The sequence below is a fragment of the Musa acuminata genome, chromosome BXJ2-2 (assembly GCF_036884655.1).
Source record: "Musa acuminata AAA Group cultivar baxijiao chromosome BXJ2-2, Cavendish_Baxijiao_AAA, whole genome shotgun sequence".
NCBI lineage: Eukaryota > Viridiplantae > Streptophyta > Magnoliopsida > Zingiberales > Musaceae > Musa > Musa acuminata.
In genome coordinates, this window is record NC_088339.1 from 29,554,132 (window position 1) to 29,574,401 (window position 20,270).

The 20,270-nt window shown below is 41.6% G+C and overlaps 3 protein-coding genes and 1 long non-coding RNA gene across 7 annotated transcripts; 1 reads left to right on the top strand and 3 right to left on the bottom strand.

Annotated features, from left to right (window-relative positions):
• Positions 1-436: 436 nt before the first annotated feature.
• LOC135605021 (cellulose synthase-like protein D5) lies at positions 437-4,022 on the bottom strand. Of its 2 annotated transcripts, XM_065094694.1 has the most exons (4): positions 3,424-3,906; positions 1,972-3,340; positions 1,724-1,929; positions 437-1,636 (listed from the first exon to the last, which is right to left on the bottom strand). In XM_065094694.1, exons 1-4 carry the CDS (start codon positions 3,873-3,875, stop codon positions 682-684), a joined length of 2,982 nt encoding a protein of 993 aa, XP_064950766.1. In that variant the 5' UTR covers positions 3,876-3,906; the 3' UTR covers positions 437-681. The 2 variants fall into 2 exon arrangements, with proteins under 2 accessions (XP_064950766.1, XP_064950765.1); XM_065094693.1 differs by having other exon boundaries at positions 1,724-3,340; positions 3,424-4,022.
• A 727-nt stretch (positions 4,023-4,749) lies between these two features.
• Positions 4,750-14,400, bottom strand: LOC103975475 (tRNase Z TRZ3, mitochondrial). Of its 2 annotated transcripts, XM_009390446.3 has the most exons (14): positions 13,870-14,009; positions 12,920-13,009; positions 12,563-12,611; positions 11,897-11,941; positions 11,549-11,603; positions 11,341-11,384; positions 10,987-11,212; positions 10,705-10,874; positions 10,157-10,425; positions 8,962-9,109; positions 8,813-8,863; positions 6,742-7,250; positions 5,989-6,652; positions 4,750-5,231 (listed from the first exon to the last, which is right to left on the bottom strand). In XM_009390446.3, exons 1-14 carry the CDS (start codon positions 13,875-13,877, stop codon positions 4,920-4,922), a joined length of 2,640 nt encoding a protein of 879 aa, XP_009388721.2. In that variant the 5' UTR covers positions 13,878-14,009; the 3' UTR covers positions 4,750-4,919. The 2 variants fall into 2 exon arrangements, with proteins under 2 accessions (XP_009388721.2, XP_009388720.2); XM_009390445.3 differs by lacking the exon at positions 12,563-12,611 and having other exon boundaries at positions 13,870-14,400.
• A 244-nt stretch (positions 14,401-14,644) lies between these two features.
• On the top strand, positions 14,645-16,926 carry LOC108952133 (uncharacterized). Its single transcript, XR_001976705.2, has 3 exons — positions 14,645-14,862; positions 16,061-16,364; positions 16,558-16,926. It is a non-coding gene; the product is annotated as an uncharacterized LOC108952133 (long non-coding RNA).
• Positions 16,927-17,033: 107 nt separating this feature from the next.
• LOC103975474 (protein SPEAR1) lies at positions 17,034-18,545 on the bottom strand. 2 transcript variants are annotated; one of them, XM_018822122.2, is made up of 4 exons: positions 18,060-18,545; positions 17,870-17,971; positions 17,636-17,791; positions 17,034-17,542 (listed from the first exon to the last, which is right to left on the bottom strand). In XM_018822122.2, exons 1-4 carry the CDS (start codon positions 18,258-18,260, stop codon positions 17,447-17,449), a joined length of 555 nt encoding a protein of 184 aa, XP_018677667.2. In that variant the 5' UTR covers positions 18,261-18,545; the 3' UTR covers positions 17,034-17,446. The 2 variants fall into 2 exon arrangements, with proteins under 2 accessions (XP_018677667.2, XP_018677669.2); XM_018822124.2 differs by having other exon boundaries at positions 17,636-17,749; positions 18,060-18,521.
• Between the last annotated feature and the right edge of the window lie 1,725 nt (positions 18,546-20,270).

Sequence of the window (20,270 nt, forward strand, 5' to 3'; positions counted from 1 at the left end):
AGGTATCCGCATTAGGATTGCCATGCCAAATCAAGCAACAAATGTGGAATCAAGAAAATTTTCATTACATTCACTGAGATGCATGAGCAGTTTGAACACAGCAATCATGGTTTTTTCTGTCCCTCTGCAACTTTTGGTACCTGCAACTCTTACCGAAAACAAGAACAAGTAGCAGTCTGTAAAGGCTCAAAGTGCAATGGATCAGATTCTTAGAGGAATCCGGGAATTGATTTGAACATTGCAATCCATGAAGGTCTTGCCAGTTGCTGAGAACCAAATAAATGTGAAGATATATAAGCTTTTAGTGATTTCATTCATCAATTTGGAGCAATTGGATTAGTCAAGTTTCAACTAATCAGATGCTATTTTGAAGTAATTCATCAACTCAGAGAAACCAAAAACTACTCAACAGAAATATATGCCCTTTTACATGAACTGATACTCGTTGTTCTAACAACAAGATCATCAGAGACAAAAAAAAATCCTACCTAATGCTGTGCCCTTTTTACTCCCGTCAAAGAATACAGAGTTCTACAGTGCTGCATTCTGACGTCAGAAAACAAGGAAACAGAAGCTTCCGTTGATCTCATCTCTGTGTCATCTTTTTCTGTCTTACCATAGATGACAATATATAGTCCACGTTACCTTTCTGATGCATGCGTGCGTGGATGGTTCCTTCAGTTACACTTCAATTCCGCCGCTAGTGGTCGAGTTACTGTCGGGCGGGCTAATCGATATCCACAGTAGCGAGATGACGATGGCGAGGAGGCCGGCCCAGACGTAAACGATGGTGGGCGTCCTCCCCCTCCTCCCCATCAGCCCCTTGGCGAAGGGGTACATGTGCGCCAGCACCCAGAAGCTGAAGAAGAGCCCCCCGAGAAGCTTGCTCCACTGCGGAATCTCGCTGTACATCGTCCTTGAGAAACCCACCACCATGGCCACGATGTTGATGACGATGATGGTGAGAGGCGGGATGAAGAGGCTGGTCCACTTGATCACGTAGAGGTCAGCGTAGATGTCGTTCTCGTCCTCGTTGGCGGACTTGGAGGTGAGCGTGAAGGAGATCTCGATGCCGGCGACGACCTTGAGCAGGCCCTGGATCACGGCGGCGAGGTGGGCGCTGGTGCCGCCGATGGCCCAGAACTGCTCGTTGCGCCACCACTCCTCGAGGCCGATGCCGGACCACTTGACCTCGAGGAGGGCGAGGAGGGTGAGGGTGATGGTGATGAGGAGGAGGTAGACGAGGAAGGTGACATTGAGGGTCTGCACGATGAAGTGGCCGGAGAAGAGGGAGAGCGCGGGGAGGAGGCAGTAGATGACGAGGAAGATGGAGGTGAAGGGGTAGATGCCGACGTTAAGGTAGGCAATACGCTGCAGGAACTTGAGGCGGGAGCAGGCCAGGAAGGCGTTGTTGCGAGAGAAGAAGATCTCCACGGAGCCGGTGGCCCAGCGCAGCACCTGGTGCAGCCGGTCCGTCAGGTTGATGGGCGCCGTTCCCCGGAAGGCGTCCCGCTTGGTGATGCAGTAAACAGAGCGCCACCCCCGGTTGTGCATCCGGTATCCTGTCACCACGTCCTCCGTCACTGACCCGTAGATCCACCCCACCCGCTGCCCCCATTCCGTCTTGTCCTCGTACCTTGGTTTTGTTGCCAGCCAAAAACGTTTAACCAAGAGGAGCAAGTGCAGTCTTGGAGGATATCAGATTCACAAATATATACATTACCAGCAAGAGATGACAGACACGGCCTCGGCGACGGTGGGCGCATCGAGGGGCGGACGGGGCGTTAACAGTGCCCCGGGCGGGCGGCCATTCTTGATCCCCGGGTGGTCGGCCAGGGGCCGGCCCTGGAACTCGGCCACCGCGATCGAGTCGGTGAACATCTTGGAGTTGCCGAACTTCACGGGCGTGCAGAGGTCCGGGTGCATGGCCTCCGGGGAGGCGGTGGGGTCGGCCTCGTCCATGCCGCCCACGTTGGGCGGCGGCCCGCGCATCGAGGCCGGGCGCTTGTGCTGGCCGTAGAGGCCCAAGTACTCGTTGGCGCGCGGGGGGTTGAAGCCGTAGACCGCGTAGCGGCGGAAGAGGCACCCGGTGCCGACGTACATGGGACCCTGGAGCCCGTCGAGGGCGCGCATGTTGCCGTCGAAAAAGACGGTGTTGTGGTTGGCGTAGCGGTCGGAGGGATCGATGCCCTCGAAGCGTTGCGGGAACTGGACGTAGCAGATGCGGTCGCCGCCGCGGTCCATCATGTAGCACATTCCCTCCCGGATGGCCAGCGAGTTGTAGATGTAGTGGTCGCAGTCGAAGTTGAGGATGAAGGGGCCGTTCGAGAGGATGGCGGAGGCGCGCACCATGGCGTTCATGGCGCCCGCCTTCTTGTTGTGGTCGTAACCGGGACGCTTCTCGCGGGATACGTACACGAACATGGGAAGGCGGGTGTCGATGCCAGTGAAGTCCAGGTAGGGATGGTCGCCGGGCGCGCCGTAGAGCGGCTCGTGGTGAGGGTTCTTGATCATCACCTGGATGATCCCGGCATGGTCGCCCTTGGAGTGGTCCGGTGACGGCACCGCCCAGGTGCCCGGCCAGTGCGTGGCGTCCGCCATCCAAGTGGCCTTGACGGCGGGCTTCGCTTCGGAGGCCTTGGAGGCGTTGGAATCGCCGCCGCTGCGCTCGCGGGCCAGCTTGCGTTCGCGCATCTCCTCGCGGGCGTTGAGCGCCGCAGAGCGGCGGCGGATGGCGTCAGGCAGGCCGTTGATGCGGACTTTGAACTCGTCATACTCGCGCTTGATCCAGCGGCGGTCCTTGACGAAGTCGGGGCACTTCTTGTTGCGCGTAGGGTCGCCCTTGATGGCGAAGTAGCTGTCCGGGTTGCGCGGCTCGATGTTGTGCTTGCGGCAGAAGGGGACCCAGACGCGAGCAAAGGCGGCGGCCTCGGACATGGCCTCGAAGGTGAGCACGGCAGCGCCGTCGTCGGAGATGTAGACGAAGAGCTTCTCGACGGGGTACTCGGTGGCGAGGATGGAGAGGATGGTGTTGGCGGTGACGAGGGGCGGCTCCTTCTCGGGGTCGGCGGTGGAGATCAAAACGTCGAGGCCGGGGAGGTCGGAGCGACCGAGGGGGTTGTCGGGGGAGGGGCTCTCGAACTTCTCGCGGAGGGCGACGAGGTCGACGGCGCGGTTGATGGGATTGAGCTTGGGCATCTGATCCAGCAGCCATGAGAAGGCGAACCAGATCTCGCAGACGATGGATAAGCCCCACAGCCACATGGCGTCCTGGTTCGGGTTGCGTACTCGCCATGTCAGGAACAGAGACAGAAACACCAGCCGTATCAGCACCAGAAGCCTGCATGCACGCACGCACGCAATCATATCATCTCCAAGACATGAAGGCGAAGGCTGATACTACGTGTATGTAGTTAGGGTTACCTGTAGGGGCTGAGAATGCCGGGAGAGATCTTCACCTTCCTCGTCAATGGCTTCCACGGCTTCTCCAGGAAATCTGACATGCTCATCGCGACCCCGTCGTCGTCGTACTCTACCTCGTCCTTGGGCCAGAAGGCGTTCCCGATGCCATACGTCCCCTTCGTCTCGAACAGCCACCTGTTGTGGTCGAAATCCCCCGTCTGGCTCCTCATCAGCATCGACTTGTTCGACTTCATTACCGACATCCTACGGTCCAACTTCGCCGCCGCATCTTCTCCCGCGCCGCCGCCGCCACCGCCCTCCTCCCCTTGGCCGCCGCCTCGCCGGCCCACGCGCCTCGTGGTGGTGCCGTAGGCCGGCGGCGGAAGGTCGTCGGGCCGGGAGCCGGAGGAGCCTGAAGGGGCGGCGTACGGCTGGTTGTCCGGGGTGGGGGGCATGAGGACGGTGTAGTTCATGTAGTCATTGGGCCCACCAGAGGAGGCGGAGGTGAACTCGCCGGAGACGCCCAGGTCGATGTCGTCGTCACGCGAGAGGCTGACGACGCGGCCGCTCGACGTACGCCGCGCGAACTTGATCGGTGATTTCTTAGTCGGCGACGACATTTCTCTCTCTATAGAAGAAGCATCGATGGAGCGCTTTATCTACCTTCTTCGCAAGTCTTCTTTGCATGAGAGTGTTAGAGGAAGGGGTGTCGGATGATGAAATGGGCTGAGCAATGGCGATGAGGGAAATGCGTCGATCACCTGAGTTGTGCAGTGGCGAAGAGGAAATAGCGGGACGTGCAGAAATAGCAACCAGATGAGACACATAGATAGTTAAAACTAATTAGAATTCTCATTCTCTACTATATATATATATATATATGACAATTTTTGGAAGTCATCTCATCTTAATTAAAAAAAGGAAATATCGTTTTCATTTTTTTAATATATTCATGTGATAAAACATAGTGATTTGTAATATTTTTAAAATTTTTCTTTCTGACTCCTTAATAAATCCACTACATAAAATTTTTTTTAACAAATTAATCACTTTTTCTTTTTTTATATGAATATAATTTTGCCATTTTTTTGGATAATAATTGAGACCATTTGCATCATTTTGGAACGATCACTATGTTTGCTACTACAATCTCATTTGTATACAATCTCAAAATCTCCTACCACACATTTCCCAACTATTTTAACATACTAAAAGCCTTCAATTTTTATATTATTTCTGCTCAGAAGCAACCGTTCACCAAAGTTCCGTGAAAACATGCGTTCCCATTTGCACATAAAAGGAACGGAAGCAACAATGCAATATTAAGATAGGGGAAAACACATACCATGATCAAACTTCTGCTGCTTTTATCATTAAAAATATTTTAGCTGTTTCCCTTGCAAGAATACGAAACTGAAGACAATGCTGTGGCTCTAGAAAATGGGAACCATGCAAATCAAATTGCTTAAATAAGCCTAGATAAAATAAATGAGGCCAGCATAAACTTACAAAAGTCTTTAATAAATGAAAGACTCATGAACATCATCGGATTCATCACCCACCATTTCATTTCTAAATAGTACTTTGAGGTAAGGAAGGAACTTTGGAAGCATGGGTAGATCTGCGAGGTTGACAGTCATCAAGTCAAAAGCAATACAAGTTCTCTGCATGTCGGCCTCATTGAACACGGGAATTTTTGGATATCTCTGGCTAAAATGGGTCAAGACAACACGAAATGCACCCGCTGATTTGCCAACTCCAACCGCTTCCTTTGTTGTGCTATGGTTCTTTGCAATCGCTTCATCTTCCATGGTGTCCTCAAATGTTGCCTGTAGCAATAGAGTATAATAAGTATCGGGAAAGTAATTCTGTTGAGAAATATGGATATGATAATGACAATAATGGTGACAACAACTGGATTATGATGTAGGATATCCTAAATTCAGAAATATAATCAATAAAAGTAAGTTTTGAGATTGATTATTGGTCACGAAAGATTGATTAAACAAATATGATAACAAGAATCAGTCATGGACCAAAAAAGTAGCGGAGAGTTGTAATTTGTCATGCACAAGTGATAAAAGGCTGCAAACTATCAGGTAACTACATGCATAAAACAGACAAGTTGCTATATGGGCACTGGGCATGAGCACAGATTGTAAAAAGATAAGTTACAAATCTTACATGTGGATTTAGACATAGTGGATAGGCTTCTTGTCATCATAATCGAAGAAGCATATACTTCAAAGAAAGATTGATCATCATGCTGGAATATATTTTTTCTAAATCCTACAAGTCTATGATTTTCGAGCAAACATAAGCACGTAATTTCTACTATTTCTTTATCTAGCAAACATAAGTTGTGTGAAAAAAAATGATGCCCATAAGAAAATCTTTGTCTAGCTACTACTATTTCTTATCGCTGTAATTGCAATTTGCATATTGCAATCTCACAAATAATTTATTTAAATATATGATTCTTAAAGAATTATGAGCCAAATGACCATAATAATTAAGCAACCAGGAATGCATGTTGTTGACCCACCAAGAGGCGAGCAAGAATATCCATAATCTTTGCATGCTTACCTCATGAATCAGAAGTGTTGCATCACGAGATGCATTTATCAGTGCCTGACAAGGCCTAGTATCACCCGAATAGACAAGCTTCCACCCTGGAATAGTTTTTCCCAAACTATTAGGCCTCTCTGCAGCCTTTAAAACAACACCAAATGCCTGTGGGCAGTGTACAACAGGGACACTGTATAAAAATTCGAGACCTGCTTCGGAGAGCAGTTCCTTCAATCTCATTAAAACTGGCAGAGCAACAGCAGTATCAACTGGACTCCCAGGTCTCTTCCAATAGCTCTGCATTTTACTATGTGGAGCAAATAAACTAGATTCAAAATGACGTGATGCAATATTCTCTGCTTCTGAACCCCCTCTATCTGAATTTTCAGGAAATTGACCTCTAGAATCAAGAGAACCATGAAAATCATCCATCGATGCCTCTAAAGTGTGCCTACAATCCAAGAACTGCATATCAAGATCCTCAAGTTTAGAATATGCATCAAGAAATCTCTTCAATGGTCTTGGCCCAATCACGAGTAAAGGTTTATGGGGAATATCCTTCAGCAACTGACACCGGAGAGCTAGTATTCTGGCTAGGCCAGTATGATGGTCTGCATGGATATGGGAAATCCATATGCACTTCAAACCTTTGACCGCATCATCAGCCCCTTTTATGCCAAATCTGAAATACAAATAGGATAAAACAATCTCCACTCTCAAAAACTATAAAAACAACATTAAATTGCAAGCATAAAAAATTATTGAACCCACCTTCTTTTCAGCTGTCCTAGAGTTCCTTCACCACAATCAAGAAGTAAACTTCCCCTGGAGAAAAGATTAACAAATATGGAACTGACATTACGGTATTTGGATGGTTGTGATGAACCAGTACCCAGAAGGACTATCTCCATGTCTTCCCTTGATATGTTCTCCAAGCAAGCAGGAATATCATGTTCATCTTTAAGATTATCATTCCATCTATCATTCAAACAAGGAATATCCTCTTCAGATGAATCTCTCCCTTGTTTTTCTGCATGAACATTATTAACAGAAGAACTTGCACTTAACCACGGTTCTTCCACCATGATACAATTGTCATCCTTTTCAGACTTAGATAGTTTAACTTCAGCAGAACTTTGCTGAAACTGGTTGACATTCTTAGAAACATCTGCTATTTCAGGGATTTCAGAGAGAAGGTGTGCAATAACCTCCTCATGATTGAGGGAGTCTGGAATAGCAGACCTGTCCAAACCTAGTTGAGAGTATGGACGCAAATGAAACTGAGAAACAAATGAAAAAGATATGTTACAATATTATATAATTGATAAAGATTATCTTTCCTGTAATTTATATACTGTAAAATTCTTAAACTTGCTGACAGTGTAAAGAAATGCAAAATCTTAACACTTAAAAGTGGCTGGAAACGCAGAAAATTTAGAGGAAAAAAAAGCACTACATATCTTAAGAACAACAATAATATTCCTCACAAATGCATCATCATATATCACCTATCAATTTTTTTAAGATAATTAATTTAAAAAGATACATCCAGAAGTAAGACATATCAATTATCAAGGATACCTAAAATTAGGAACCAACATTCAACAGATATGTGCAAGTGGGACAAAAAAAAACAAAAAAGGTCGCTTTAATGGTCTTGGTATCAACACGTGGCTTCAATGCACCTACAATTATCTGATAGCAATCAGAAGCCTTTAGATGCATTTAGCTAACACATAAAAAAATATAAATGAATGGTGAGGCATCTATTGCAATTTTGCACCTTGCGGAAGATCTATCCAATACAAAAGACTAGACATATATGGGTAGCCAAAGATACCATGGAGTCATAAAAAACAATGACAGCTGATTTCAGCTAGGGAAGCATACTTACCAACAAATAAAAATTTAATGAGAATGCCATAATCACAACTTTGACATTAGCAACTTAGATTTTCTTGAAAGCATAAAAAGAAACAGAACTGCTAGCAATCAATTAAGATATATTGCAGTATAAACCATAGGAAAAGTAGCATTGTTTCAAGCTAAACAATAAATATATATATATTGTTAAAAGTACATAAAGGTCAACTAGGAGTTGTGCCCATGTTACCACTTGCCATTCTTTTGACTTCTTCCTCATCCCTCTTTTTTCACCCAATAGAACTATAGAATTTCCAGTAACTATATAATTATGTATATTGAAAATGTTTGGAAGTCTAACAAATGAAACATGAAGATGAAATCCAAGAAAAACATAGTTGCTGGTTTTTCTCGACTTGTAGTACATCAGAAGGGCTTTTCAATCTCACATGTCCATTTTGCCCAATAGTCAATATGAAAAAGTATTGAATGATGACAAAGATAATGCATTCAATTACAAAGAGAGGACCCATCCAATTGTAAACCATAAACATGCCTATTTAAGGAATTTTCTTTTCCAAGAATTTAGTATACTCTTTAAACAATGACACCAAGAGTCAGAATCTTAAAGACAAGCCAATAGGAAAGATGTTATTCACAACTTCTCTAAATTCTGGTAAAAATAAATCACATCTGATTTCTCCAGAGAAACGTCCTCTTATAAATGCATCTTTATTCTAACAACCAACAGAATCCATATTTTTGGCACTCAATCTAAATTCTAATATATTCTCTGCATGAAAAATCAAGTCCTTAAAATCATTGCTACTGTGCTTCCTCTAGCTTTGCTGATGACCATAAACCAATGTGAAAGTAGTTATTTTTGGATTCAAACGACTTCCCTCCAGATGCTATATATGCAGATTGAGAAATGATAATCTAGGTTGATAATTATTCATAGATGCAAACTACTCCATACCTTAAGAAGATTTTCAGCTTGAATGATTTCACATAGTGTTGAAGAAGAATCCTGGTAATGAAAACCCGCAATTCAAATCTGAAAAAGTTAAAAGTAACGAAAAACTGAAACCTGGGAGGACAATTTGTACTAATATATTCTGAATATACCTCACATAGTTCATTGGATTCCAAAGATAGGTCATTTGTCTGCTGAGAAGACCAACATCCACGAGCTGGAAAGAGTTGAGGGCATAAATAGTTGAGCTGTGATGAAATTCGTGCACTAGATTTCAAGATAGGAATTTCCATATTTCTTCTGTAGAGGAATAATAAAATATTTGATAGTTAGAACCAAATAAATCCATGCAACCAATTGTTAGCCCTTCAAGTCTAAGATGTTAAGAAATGCAAAATTGGAAAAAATAAACGCAAAGCTCACAATTATCTAAGAAAATATTTGATGTGCAACTGAAAAGTTCAAACTATGGAGATGCCAATTGAAAAGTGTAAGGCTAGTCACATAGACAACACAGAGTATTTAGTACCAATGATTTCATCATGGCAAAAAATTATGTACAATAATCGGTTTATGCAGCTTAGCTACATCCTGCATCCTCAAATTTGCTTTTAGGATTATAAAAAAAGAGATTGGAGGATGTTATACTGATGCAAGCTATTTACATATCATCAACCCATTGCATATTCTATAATCTATATAATCATTGGTCAGGCATGCATGTCATAAGCCTAACAACCCTGACAAGAAATGGCATCTTTCAAATATTAATGTCATTGTATAGAGGACAATGTCATACATGGAAAGGGACTCAATGGTGCCAATAACAAGATATTTCAAATATAATATCATGATGTAAATGCCATAAGTTGGCCTCATCAAACTACATAATTAGCTTTGTTGTCAAACTCGTTCCTGGATAAATCTTCGTGTCTAGATATTACTAGCATTGGCTACAAAAAAATAAAGAGAATATTTAAGTTTGTTGTTCATCTATGTCAAGGTAAAATTGAGGACCGGAGATGATTTTTTAAAAAAACAATGGAAACTCATAAGTAATTTGCTAATAAGATCAAAATCGTTGACAGTTAAGAGAGGGCTTAGTGGTCATTGTTAGAGCCATCAAAATATTGTTCTTGCTCCATTTTTCACCACTAAGTTTACATATTCTCGTAATCATTTTGTTCCCAATCATCATATAGCCAGAGGGCACTAAAGCAGGATTAACAACACAGAGAACTGTTTCTTAGTACAACACACTATCTTGTATTAACTATTAAGCCTATTGATGAGTATGTTTGCAAGTGAATGTTCTTAAGAAAAGCTATTCACAAAACCATATCTTACATTTCATGCCCTGCCATGATGTGTTGTGCAGTGCTGAATCTTTTCATCCATTTTTGATAGTCTGCACTTTTTGTCACAATAGCTGGACCCAGGTGAATCACACAATTCACGGTTTTAGTATTCTCTTTTGGCTGATGGTCAGAATCTCTATAGTAACAATTAAGCGATTCTGCTGACAGTAGTTCAGCCATATGAAACTTTGTGGGGCAATCCACCAGAAGTATAATAGGACCAGGGGATGATGCGCCAAGAACATCACTTGGATGAACCTACACAAGAAATTTAAGAAAAGCTTTACACCCTATATACATAAAGCATGTATAATTGACATAAAGACAAGGTCAAAAGCAAAATGGAACAAACAAATATTGGTCTTCTCAGGAAGATTAATTAGTGTATTCAATAATATTGCAAGGCAAAGAAGAAAGAGTTATCTACAGAATCATGTAAAGGAAGGCAAAAATCTAAGACACAAGTAAAACCAAGGTACATTTAGTTGATCAGATACAAAATTTTGCTACAAATGCTCAAGTTCAATAAGGTCAAACCGTAATGTTGAGGCGATCTGACATGACTGAGTTCCCAAGTTGCAATTCACGATATTTTGGCCCAGGTTTCAGCCCAAGAGCTGCAGCTTTAACAGGATCAAATTTTCCCTTTATTTCAGGTAATTCGCACGCATAAATCACAGCAATGTCACCAGGCTTCGGAATTGATCCTATTTATTTTGAAAATTTTGTAAACATGGGTATAAAAATTTGAAAACTAATGTACAATTTTCTTCAATAACCGAGGAAACCAAATCTAGAACACCTAGTTATACATCATACCATTGGAATAGTTTGGATTTAAGGGTATGGAAGATATACAGACAACCTCATCGTCAATTATAGTAATTGGATCTCGAAACTTGCCAAACTGAGAACTTGAGAGCATAGTTCCATCACCATTCACTGTCACTCCAAAGCTATGTGCATGAACCATCGCAGCATTTGGTATGAATGAACGCATTGCATCAACTAGATAGTTAAGATCAGAGGGCCCCCATATGTTGACCTATACAAATTTGCACACAAGAAAATAGTTGCTAAGAACAGAAAAAATTGGAGTTGTTGCCATGAAACTAAATGAATCATTTAACAGTGTAACAAAATTAATGGAGAAATTGGAAATGAACTGCTCACCGACATTCCTTCTTCTCCAATCCCTGCTAAAGTGAGCAGAAGACCTGTATATAGGATTAGGGAAAACAAACTTTCAGTCTTAGATTCTGTCCCTAGATGATCTGCTACTTGAATTTTTCAGTTATAATCCATTCATTCACAGAATTTCTTCTTAATGACCTCTCAGAAAATGAAAAAATTTAACAACTCCAAATAATCAATCCTTTACCTGGAAGTCCCCCTGCAGTTTCTGAGCAGACACGTGTAAGAAAAATGTGATCTATCTGGGTAAAGATGGAATCCAATCAGAAAAATGCAGAACACAGTAACACACTGCTATAACCATAAGTGAAATATTTGGATGTACTAATTTATTTATCTTAAGTTTTAAGTTATTAACAATCTCAAGATAAAAAAAACAAAATTATCCAGATGAATAAGGAAAAAGAGCCAAAAGAAAATCAGGCAACAGAAATAAAAGATGTGGATAAAAGGAAGGAAAACTAGTATAATTAATCATGTATAAGTTACATGTTTCAAACAGCAACATAAGCCAACTATCATGAACATTCCATACCTTTGATAACTTTATCTTGTGCTCCGTGCAGAATCTCTGTAATCCCTGATAACCATACATATTTGATTCTGAATAAGTCAAATTAAAAAAATAGCAAAAAAATAGTCCAGATATACAGGAGAATTTAGTTATGAGCAGCTCATCTAAGAAACAGTTTCCCTTTTCATTAAAAAAAAGGACAGAAAATAATATCTCAAGCAAAAAAAAGATAAAAAAAAATGAAGGTAATTGTGATTGATAAGTCCTGCAAACGATATGCTACATGAATATCATATGCCACTTATTTCTGTCATCATAACATACAGTTACAGTTCTAACACTATTTGTTAGTTAGGATACATCTAAGAAACACTGATATCCAGAACAACTTTGTAAAGCCTTTTCTCAGTAAAATTTGACTAAAAACTTGCATTTAAAATTGTAAAGTTTTATCCAACACACCGATACATGAGGACATCAAATATTTTAAGCACAGGAGTTGAAATATCATTAAGAAAGCAAACCAATGTCTCATAATGGTATCCTAGACAAGTCAGATTATATAGAAGGGGAGAAAATTGCATCTAGTCTGCAGAACTACCAATATGTCTCTACTTTGATAAGTTAGCATACAAAATGCGACTTTAAAGTAAAAAAAGAAGGTGCCACGGTGCACAGGGATCCCACCATTGCTGGCCTTAGGACGAGTCCCTTTTTTTCCATTTGCAGTCTTACTCTGCAGTTAGAGAAATTGTTTTCATGAATCAAACACTATAACTTAAATAATAAAGGAACAACCTTAGCATAACACCAAGGCCCACCTTTTCAAAATATGACTTGAAAGTATGTAGCAATCTTTGTATTCCATTTGAAAATAATGTATTACTTCTAAATTGCATACAGTCATGAAAGGTTCAACATATTTCTTCTGAATCCAATAATTATTTATAAGATTCAACATCAACATAGAAAAAAAATCTCTTAAACTAGAGGCAAAGATAAGTTTTAAGTAAATTTTGAACATCACACTTTTGTCAACCATACCTCACCAGCATTAAAGATGAATCTCTGCTTATCAAAGAACAGCAAAACTGATGGCGATGTATCCTGTGTGTCCATCCCAGTTCCCAAAATCTACGAAACAAAATCCAAAAGTGAGGGAGAAAAAGGCATGCCGAGTTGTCAATCAGGTTCCAGAAATCCATAATGGCAATATCTAGGGAAATTTTAAAATTAAAGAACTTTCAATCCCTAAAACATGAACAAATGTATGAATATCTCAATGTAACAAAATCAACAACATATAATAGCCCAAAAATATAGCATTGTCTGACAACGACAATAACAGATCAAAACTCGAATCATCCATGCAATAGCACTAGAAAAGGGAAGAAAAAGAAAAATCCCTAAGAACAAAAGAAAGCTGCCCATTTAAGCAATCACATCATTCTCATACTCAACTATAACTTGGAGGAAGATCCTAATCCAATTAGGTTAGTATCACCTGATTTGATTTGACTAGGTGACTTAGCATAGGCTAATACCGTTTGCTTTGATCTCTAACTAAAAAATTGTTGGTCATATGGATAATGATTAGAGAAAGAGAAATAGCAATGAAGATTGGTCACGTGGTCCGATTTGACTCCGGTGCTCTTGTGCCATCCTTCCCACAATCCACGACAAAAACCCAGACATCTAACTTCTTCATTCAACTATCTAAATGAAAGAGAATGACAACCAAGCAACTTGTTTCTTGAATTGTATTGCCACCAGTCCCTCGAACAATCAATAGTACAGAAAAGTAAATGTTTCAAAAACTCGGCTTTCAAGAATTGCCAAAACAATACAGAAATATATATATTTTCTGCCACACAAGAAGTACACCAGAGAGTAACAGGAAGCAAGATTTACGATATCCTCTGTTCAAAAACTCATGAACAAATCAAAGTCAAACCCATAAACAAGAAAAGAAAAGAAAAATCAAATCCTTTTACCTGAACATAACATATTGTGTTAACAGGATTCAGCTTCCGAGTCTTGAGTTGAAGAGCCTTCGGTTTGTCGCTCTTGTCCCGCCCTTCCGCCCTTCTTTTGTTAAACCCTAAAGTTTCTTCCTTCCCCTCCATCTCAGGCGCTCTCGCCCGGTCTCTTTCTTCCCTTAGCGTGCTTGCCCGACGCCTCTGATGGAAAACACCTCCACCACGGCTACCTCCACCGCCAGAGGTCTTTCTTCCGCCGCTGCCGCCGCCGGTGGGCCTTCTACGCCTCGCACCGGAGTAGCAGAGGGCAGTGAGAGGGGAACGGGGGGTTAGGGGCGGCCTGGGAATGCAGAAGAGGGAACGGGATAAAGAGTACCCAAGGAAGGAGCTTTTGGAGAGGGGGGAGGAGGAAGGGAAGAGGAGCCTAAGGCTGGGTGGTGGCATTGTGTTCTATTGCTCTCTTCCTTGCTTCCTTTTCAAGGGTCGGCGTTCGGAGCATGGAGAGGGCAAGCAGGAACGGATTGGGGACGCGGCAAGGCCGATTTGACGGTCGATTTAAGACCTGATTTCAACCCAATTTAAGGTGTCATTTAAACTGGCTGTTAATATTGACCGCACAATTTTGATCTGGTCCAACCTCACCATTTAGGCTTGGTTGGTTCGAGCCCGATTAGATTAAATTGATAAAAGAGATTCGGGTTAGGTTCATACTGTTCAAATAATTAAAGAATAAGCTTTTTTTTATTAGTATGGTGGAGATCATGAGGGGGTAAAGCACGTGGAGGTCACGTGTCAGTGGCCGCACTGAAAGAGGATTGGAGCTGAGAAACCGGCGGATGGCGAGGATTCTCCCCAAGGCTGCCGCCGCCGCCGCAGCCTCCATCGAACTAGCCGGCCTCCGCTCGCCATTCCTCTCCTACTCCTCCTCCGCCGTCCCCCTGTCCACCGGTGCTGGCCTCTGCTCTGTTCCTCTCCGTGGGCCCTCTCCTCCCTGCGGTCGTGGCTGCGGTGAGCTCTGAGTTCTGTGATATCCTAAACCTCTAGCTCTCTATTCCGCATTTTTCTTGATCACTTGGAGACTTCCGATTGCTCGTGTGCTTGGTGAACTACTTAATCTCGGCCATTAGTTTCGCTTCAAGATTACATCTTTTTCCGAAAGAAGCGTGTGCATTATTGTTGGGCTGGAAGATGGCATTAAATCAGGCGTTCTTACTGTTTTTTTGGGTAACGGTCTGTCATTCGCTGACTTTCTCTGAAATGCCGCAATTTATTTTTTTAATTACTGAATTCACACACTGCATGCAGTATTTGTTTGGTAATGCACGCCGAAATAGAGATTTCAACTCAAGATTACATCTTTCTGCGGTAGGTTGGTGTCTTTAGCAGAAATCACCACCGCTGGGTTGAGAATGCTGGTCCTTGCTCTTTGATCACAAGTCTGTATGTGATGGACTGTTTCTTTGAAGCAAGCCATCGTTGTTAAATTCAGCACTTAAATGTGCTGCTTCTGTCTTCTTATTGGGTTTTACTGAGCCTCTTTGCTTAATTGAATGGGTTCTACGGGACCTAACGTTAGGTCATATATGTCACCAGAACTAATACTTTTTTTGCACCATCATCAGCATCAACTTGAATTTGATGTCTGTTAATACTGGAGCAGAAATTACATTCTCTGTGCTTCCATGCTATTTCCTGTCTTCGTCCGTAGTAAATTCTATTGTTCTGGTATCATTCACCTATACATCAGGATCAGTTTTTTGGGATAAAGGCACCAAGATTGATGAGAAAAGCAACTAGTATAAAGGCCAGTTTTACCAGCAACATGGCACAATTAAGCACCACTGTTGGTGAAGATGAGACACCTTAGAGTGAGTCAAAAAGGATACTAGAATATATTGCTGGAACATAATTTATTTCATGTTAAAATATTTGTTTTCCATTTCTTACATGAGCTAATGCTTTAACCATGCAATTTAATATATGTTGATGGACAGACTATTTTAATCCTTGTTTTCCTAGGGTATGCAAGAATTATAAACATGCAAACCAAACCATGGTGTAGCACTGAGGCCCTCTTTTCTGAATGACAAGGTTTCTGTACAAAAGCTTCAATTTGAAAATGTGTTCTGACCAATATACATGCCACAGTATCTGTCTGAATAGTGTCATATTACCTTAATGATAATTTCTTGTTTCATGGGAACAGGTTTGCCAAGACAGTGGATCTTATAGAGGCCAGAGGAACAGCAATGAGGGATACTGACTTTGTAAAAGGTGGCAAAACAGTGATTGTTTTTATCAAAGATCCTGATTATTATAAGTTTGAGCTTTTGGAAAGGACCTCAACACCATAGCCCTTGTGTCGACTTTAATCACCGTACTTCTCCCTAAAAGCTAAGGTTATTTCTAGATCAGCATGTCGTTTTTTGGGAGGAAATGTTCGATCCTTGGCTATGTTCATGGCACTTAGTTTGGAGCTTCTCCGCAAACAAGGGAATGCTGAATTCAAGGTAATTTGTTGCACCAACTTTACTGAAGTCTACAGAAATAACATCCTATCCTGTCCAGACTAAATTGTTTGATGTTTTAGTATTAACTTCGCGGTTAACAACTTTCCTTGCTTGCATAAATCAGTAACATCACGATACATTTACTAGCTTGTCATAGAGGGGCTTGAGAATGAAGGATCATATTGTTCTGCAGGGCTTTGTTGACAATATAGATTTTGCCATAGAGACAGAGCAATCAATGGCCATGAATGAGTTTAGTGCTGTATCTACATCTCAAGTGAGTGCCTCTCACTCAACAGTGCCGGTGCTGGACCAATCTTGCAAAGCATCTGCATCAGATTTCACTTTGTACATGGATCGTCTTTGTATATACTTCTAATTTGCATATGGTTTGCTATCGGTTGTAAAGTTGCAGTTTCTTAGCCAAGTACAATGAAAGTTCAATCATGGAGGATGTTCTATATTTTGGATTGTCATACATTTACCTGTCTGTTGGAGTCTATGTAAAGATCAAAGGAACAAGTAACTTGCATTGGAAAAAAAAATTTCAAGCATTTTCTCAGTTTAAGAATGTTCAGCCAACTCTAGCTGATGCTTCATGAATGTCTAAATTCCTTAGAAACATATGTTTTGGTGAACACCAATATCATAGATTTTTATACAGCATGGTAAAGCTTCGAAATGAAAATATTATTGTCATCCAAATATATAGTGAACAACACATTTGTTTGATTTGTTCAGCAGTCATGCAACACTGAGAATTAGGGTTCCAAAACAGACTTCAGGAATTGGATAGGACAGGAAGAGAACTACACCATTTTGTGAGCTGTATATAACTATTTTATACTCGAATGTATTCATCTATTTTTTCCGAAATATTTTCTTCAAAACACTACATTTCTTCTAGATAACATTTCCATGAAGACCCAACCGCTTTAATATCTTTAATTACTTGAGATTTACAATGACATGTATTCCTCACCTGAAATGACACAGTTTGGGCATCGATCCCATAAACCACCACCTGTATCAATCTATCGATCAATCTATTGCAAACATTGCACCACTTGAATCACCGACAGTCATAATTTAAGCTCTAAATCGAGTTCTTGGGAATCGCATGAGTTCTGACTGATTGAACCAATGGAGTTGCATTGCTTATCGTGATGACTGCTGGTCTGCATTGAGTTCCAAGAGAGCAAGAAGATTACGAAATGTTTATGGAGGAGGAAGATAAATGATCTGAGTCCAGCTAGATATGTAAGCCACACCTCCATGCTTGGCTCCAAGAGAGGCAGTGTTGTAGTCGGTCTCACTGCTCGATGAAAGAAAGAATGATACGCACTATATCTGGTGTCCGTCACTGCGGTGTCTCCAAAGCCGATCTGAAAGAGAACAAACCGATCCATTCGATCTTCCCATAAGATCTAAGAAAGTAGAATTTGTGGAGTGAGGGTGCAGAAATTAGTCTTCTTTCACTTTATTTCTATCGAAGGTTGGCATACCACTGAATTGGGGCGAAGATCGAACAGTGAAGATGATGGGGTGGCAACCGATGACGAAGAGGGAGATGGTGGACATCCCATTTGCACTTGACCATTGTCGACCTGCTCGAAGACAAGCATGAAGGAACTACTCGACAAGGGAACAAAACATTAGACAGGGAAAAGTGAGGTAGTTGTCATCGAGGAAGACCTTTTCGAGATCACAGTCCAATGGAGAAGGGTAGCTTCCCATCATTTGATTCTGTAATATGATCTTCTCCAACTGAGCCACACCAAGGCCTCTTTGAGGCTGTTTTGGCTTCTCCATATTGTTCTTCTTTCCCCTCCTCGAGGACCCAGCAGATCTCCCACTTCCTAATCCCAGCTGCTGTGTATAGTTCCTGCTTCCCATCAGTACTTCACCACTCAACACCAACCTATGAACAACAGAAGTGTATTTATAGATATATAGATAGATAGATAGATAGATAGATAGATAGATAGATAGATAGAGAGAGAGAGAGAGGAAGGGAGACGTAAAGACAGCTACTCAAGTCTCCTATTAACGTAAGATGCCCCAAAGGTAATCAATCAACTCATTGCTTGAATGAAGATCTAAGTGTAATATCTATATATTTTTCTCCTGCTGCGTTCCCTTTCTTTAGTAGAAAAGCTTGAATGCAGCAGTCCCAAGAAGCACGATATGCCAAAGTTGATCCTTACTTTGAGCCCAGTCATGCACATAAAAATCAAGATTCATATGTTTGAGTGGCCAAAGATGATCCTGTAGGATTATGTCACTGAAAGATCAACAAAAATCCACAATCTTTGCAAAAGATTTATCATAAGATCCATGCCTGATGAAACCACAAACAAGTTGAGCTCCAAGTGATCCTTTTTTTTTCCTCTCTTGTAAAAGCACTCAGACGCAAAATATTGACACATTCCCCGATGAGTACAGCATCAAGAAGCTTCGCTGGGAGTTCCTTCCACGGCTCATTTCATGTGGGGCAATATGAGTTGCATTATCTTTGACCAATAGGAAGTCTCACAGGAAAACTAAATCAAGATTCTACATTTCGAGTCAAACAAAGGATTTTTATTGTACTTGGATGAGTTCAGCTGTCACACGTAACAATGCCTAATAGATCATTCCAAGTTCGCTTTACTCACAAAAAAAGGCCTCATAAACTACTGCAAGACATTGATACCATCACATATAGCATACTTAAGGTTTGAGAGCAGGAAAGTGGGGAAAACAAGGGCACGGAGAAAACCATAGAATAGTAGGAAAGTGGATACACAAGATATGGCAGGCTGGCGAGGAGACATGATATCTAATCCAGATTATACCCACATGAAGTCCTATATAATATGTTGGGAATTAGATTTGTTCAGGCTCCAAATTATAATCTAAATCCTCCATAATAAACTAATAGCAACACTGTTCACGCTGCATACTAGGTTATTACTCCTCGTGGCTTTGCATGGTTCATAAAGAAAGTTTGAGACCGAGTGATTTCATGAAGGGCTTCTACGAGGATGCATCGATGCAATAAAGACTAGATAGATTGACCGGTCTATTTTACTCCTCGTGGCAGATCTATCTGAGTTGTGCTCGATATAAGTCACAGCAGTCAACCAATGGCAAGATGTTGTTAAGGTCTTCGAGTAAACAAAGAAGAAAACACAAGAATTTAAACCTTCTTGCAGCCAGAATACAACTCGATCTTCTTCGACACTGTAAATCCATGCCACACTGTAAGTAGATTATTACAAGGCAAAGTAGAGGAATAGAATGCGAAACACAACCTTATATTTTGGTATCTGAGGGTTTAGATCTAACTCAACATAATCTAACTTGAGAAAGACATCAAGAAAAGTCCCTTTTTCCCCATGAGATGAGTCGATAAGATAGCTTCTGAAGCGATCTATGGGGTTGTGCTAGATTAAGATTCCGAGAAACTAAAAAACACCTGATGGAGCTGTCTTTGAACACTACTTTTGTTCTCCCCAATAAAGTCTCGTTCGTTCTCTATTCAATCTTGGTTCATCCCAATGAAAAATGGGATCCAACCATGGTGAGGTTTCATGTCATGTCCTCTTTAAGGAAGTCAACGTGTTCACAGTCAAATCAGTGACCTATATACCATATCCAGAGTAGTGTTCATCACGCAGACAACATCTAGCGTGGAATAAATAAATACCCTTATTCAAATCATCCATGCATGTGGTAGGTCCTCAAATTACCAACACAACACAACAACGGAAGGACTGCTTGATTCCTTACGACTCTATCTCATATTGACACTTAAAGTCTTGTTGCAGAAAAGCTTGGTTCCCTTGCCGAGTAAGCAAAGAGATGATGGTGTGGAGGTTGTTCCTCTGTGGCAGCCAACCATTGATAGCTTACTGTGATCCT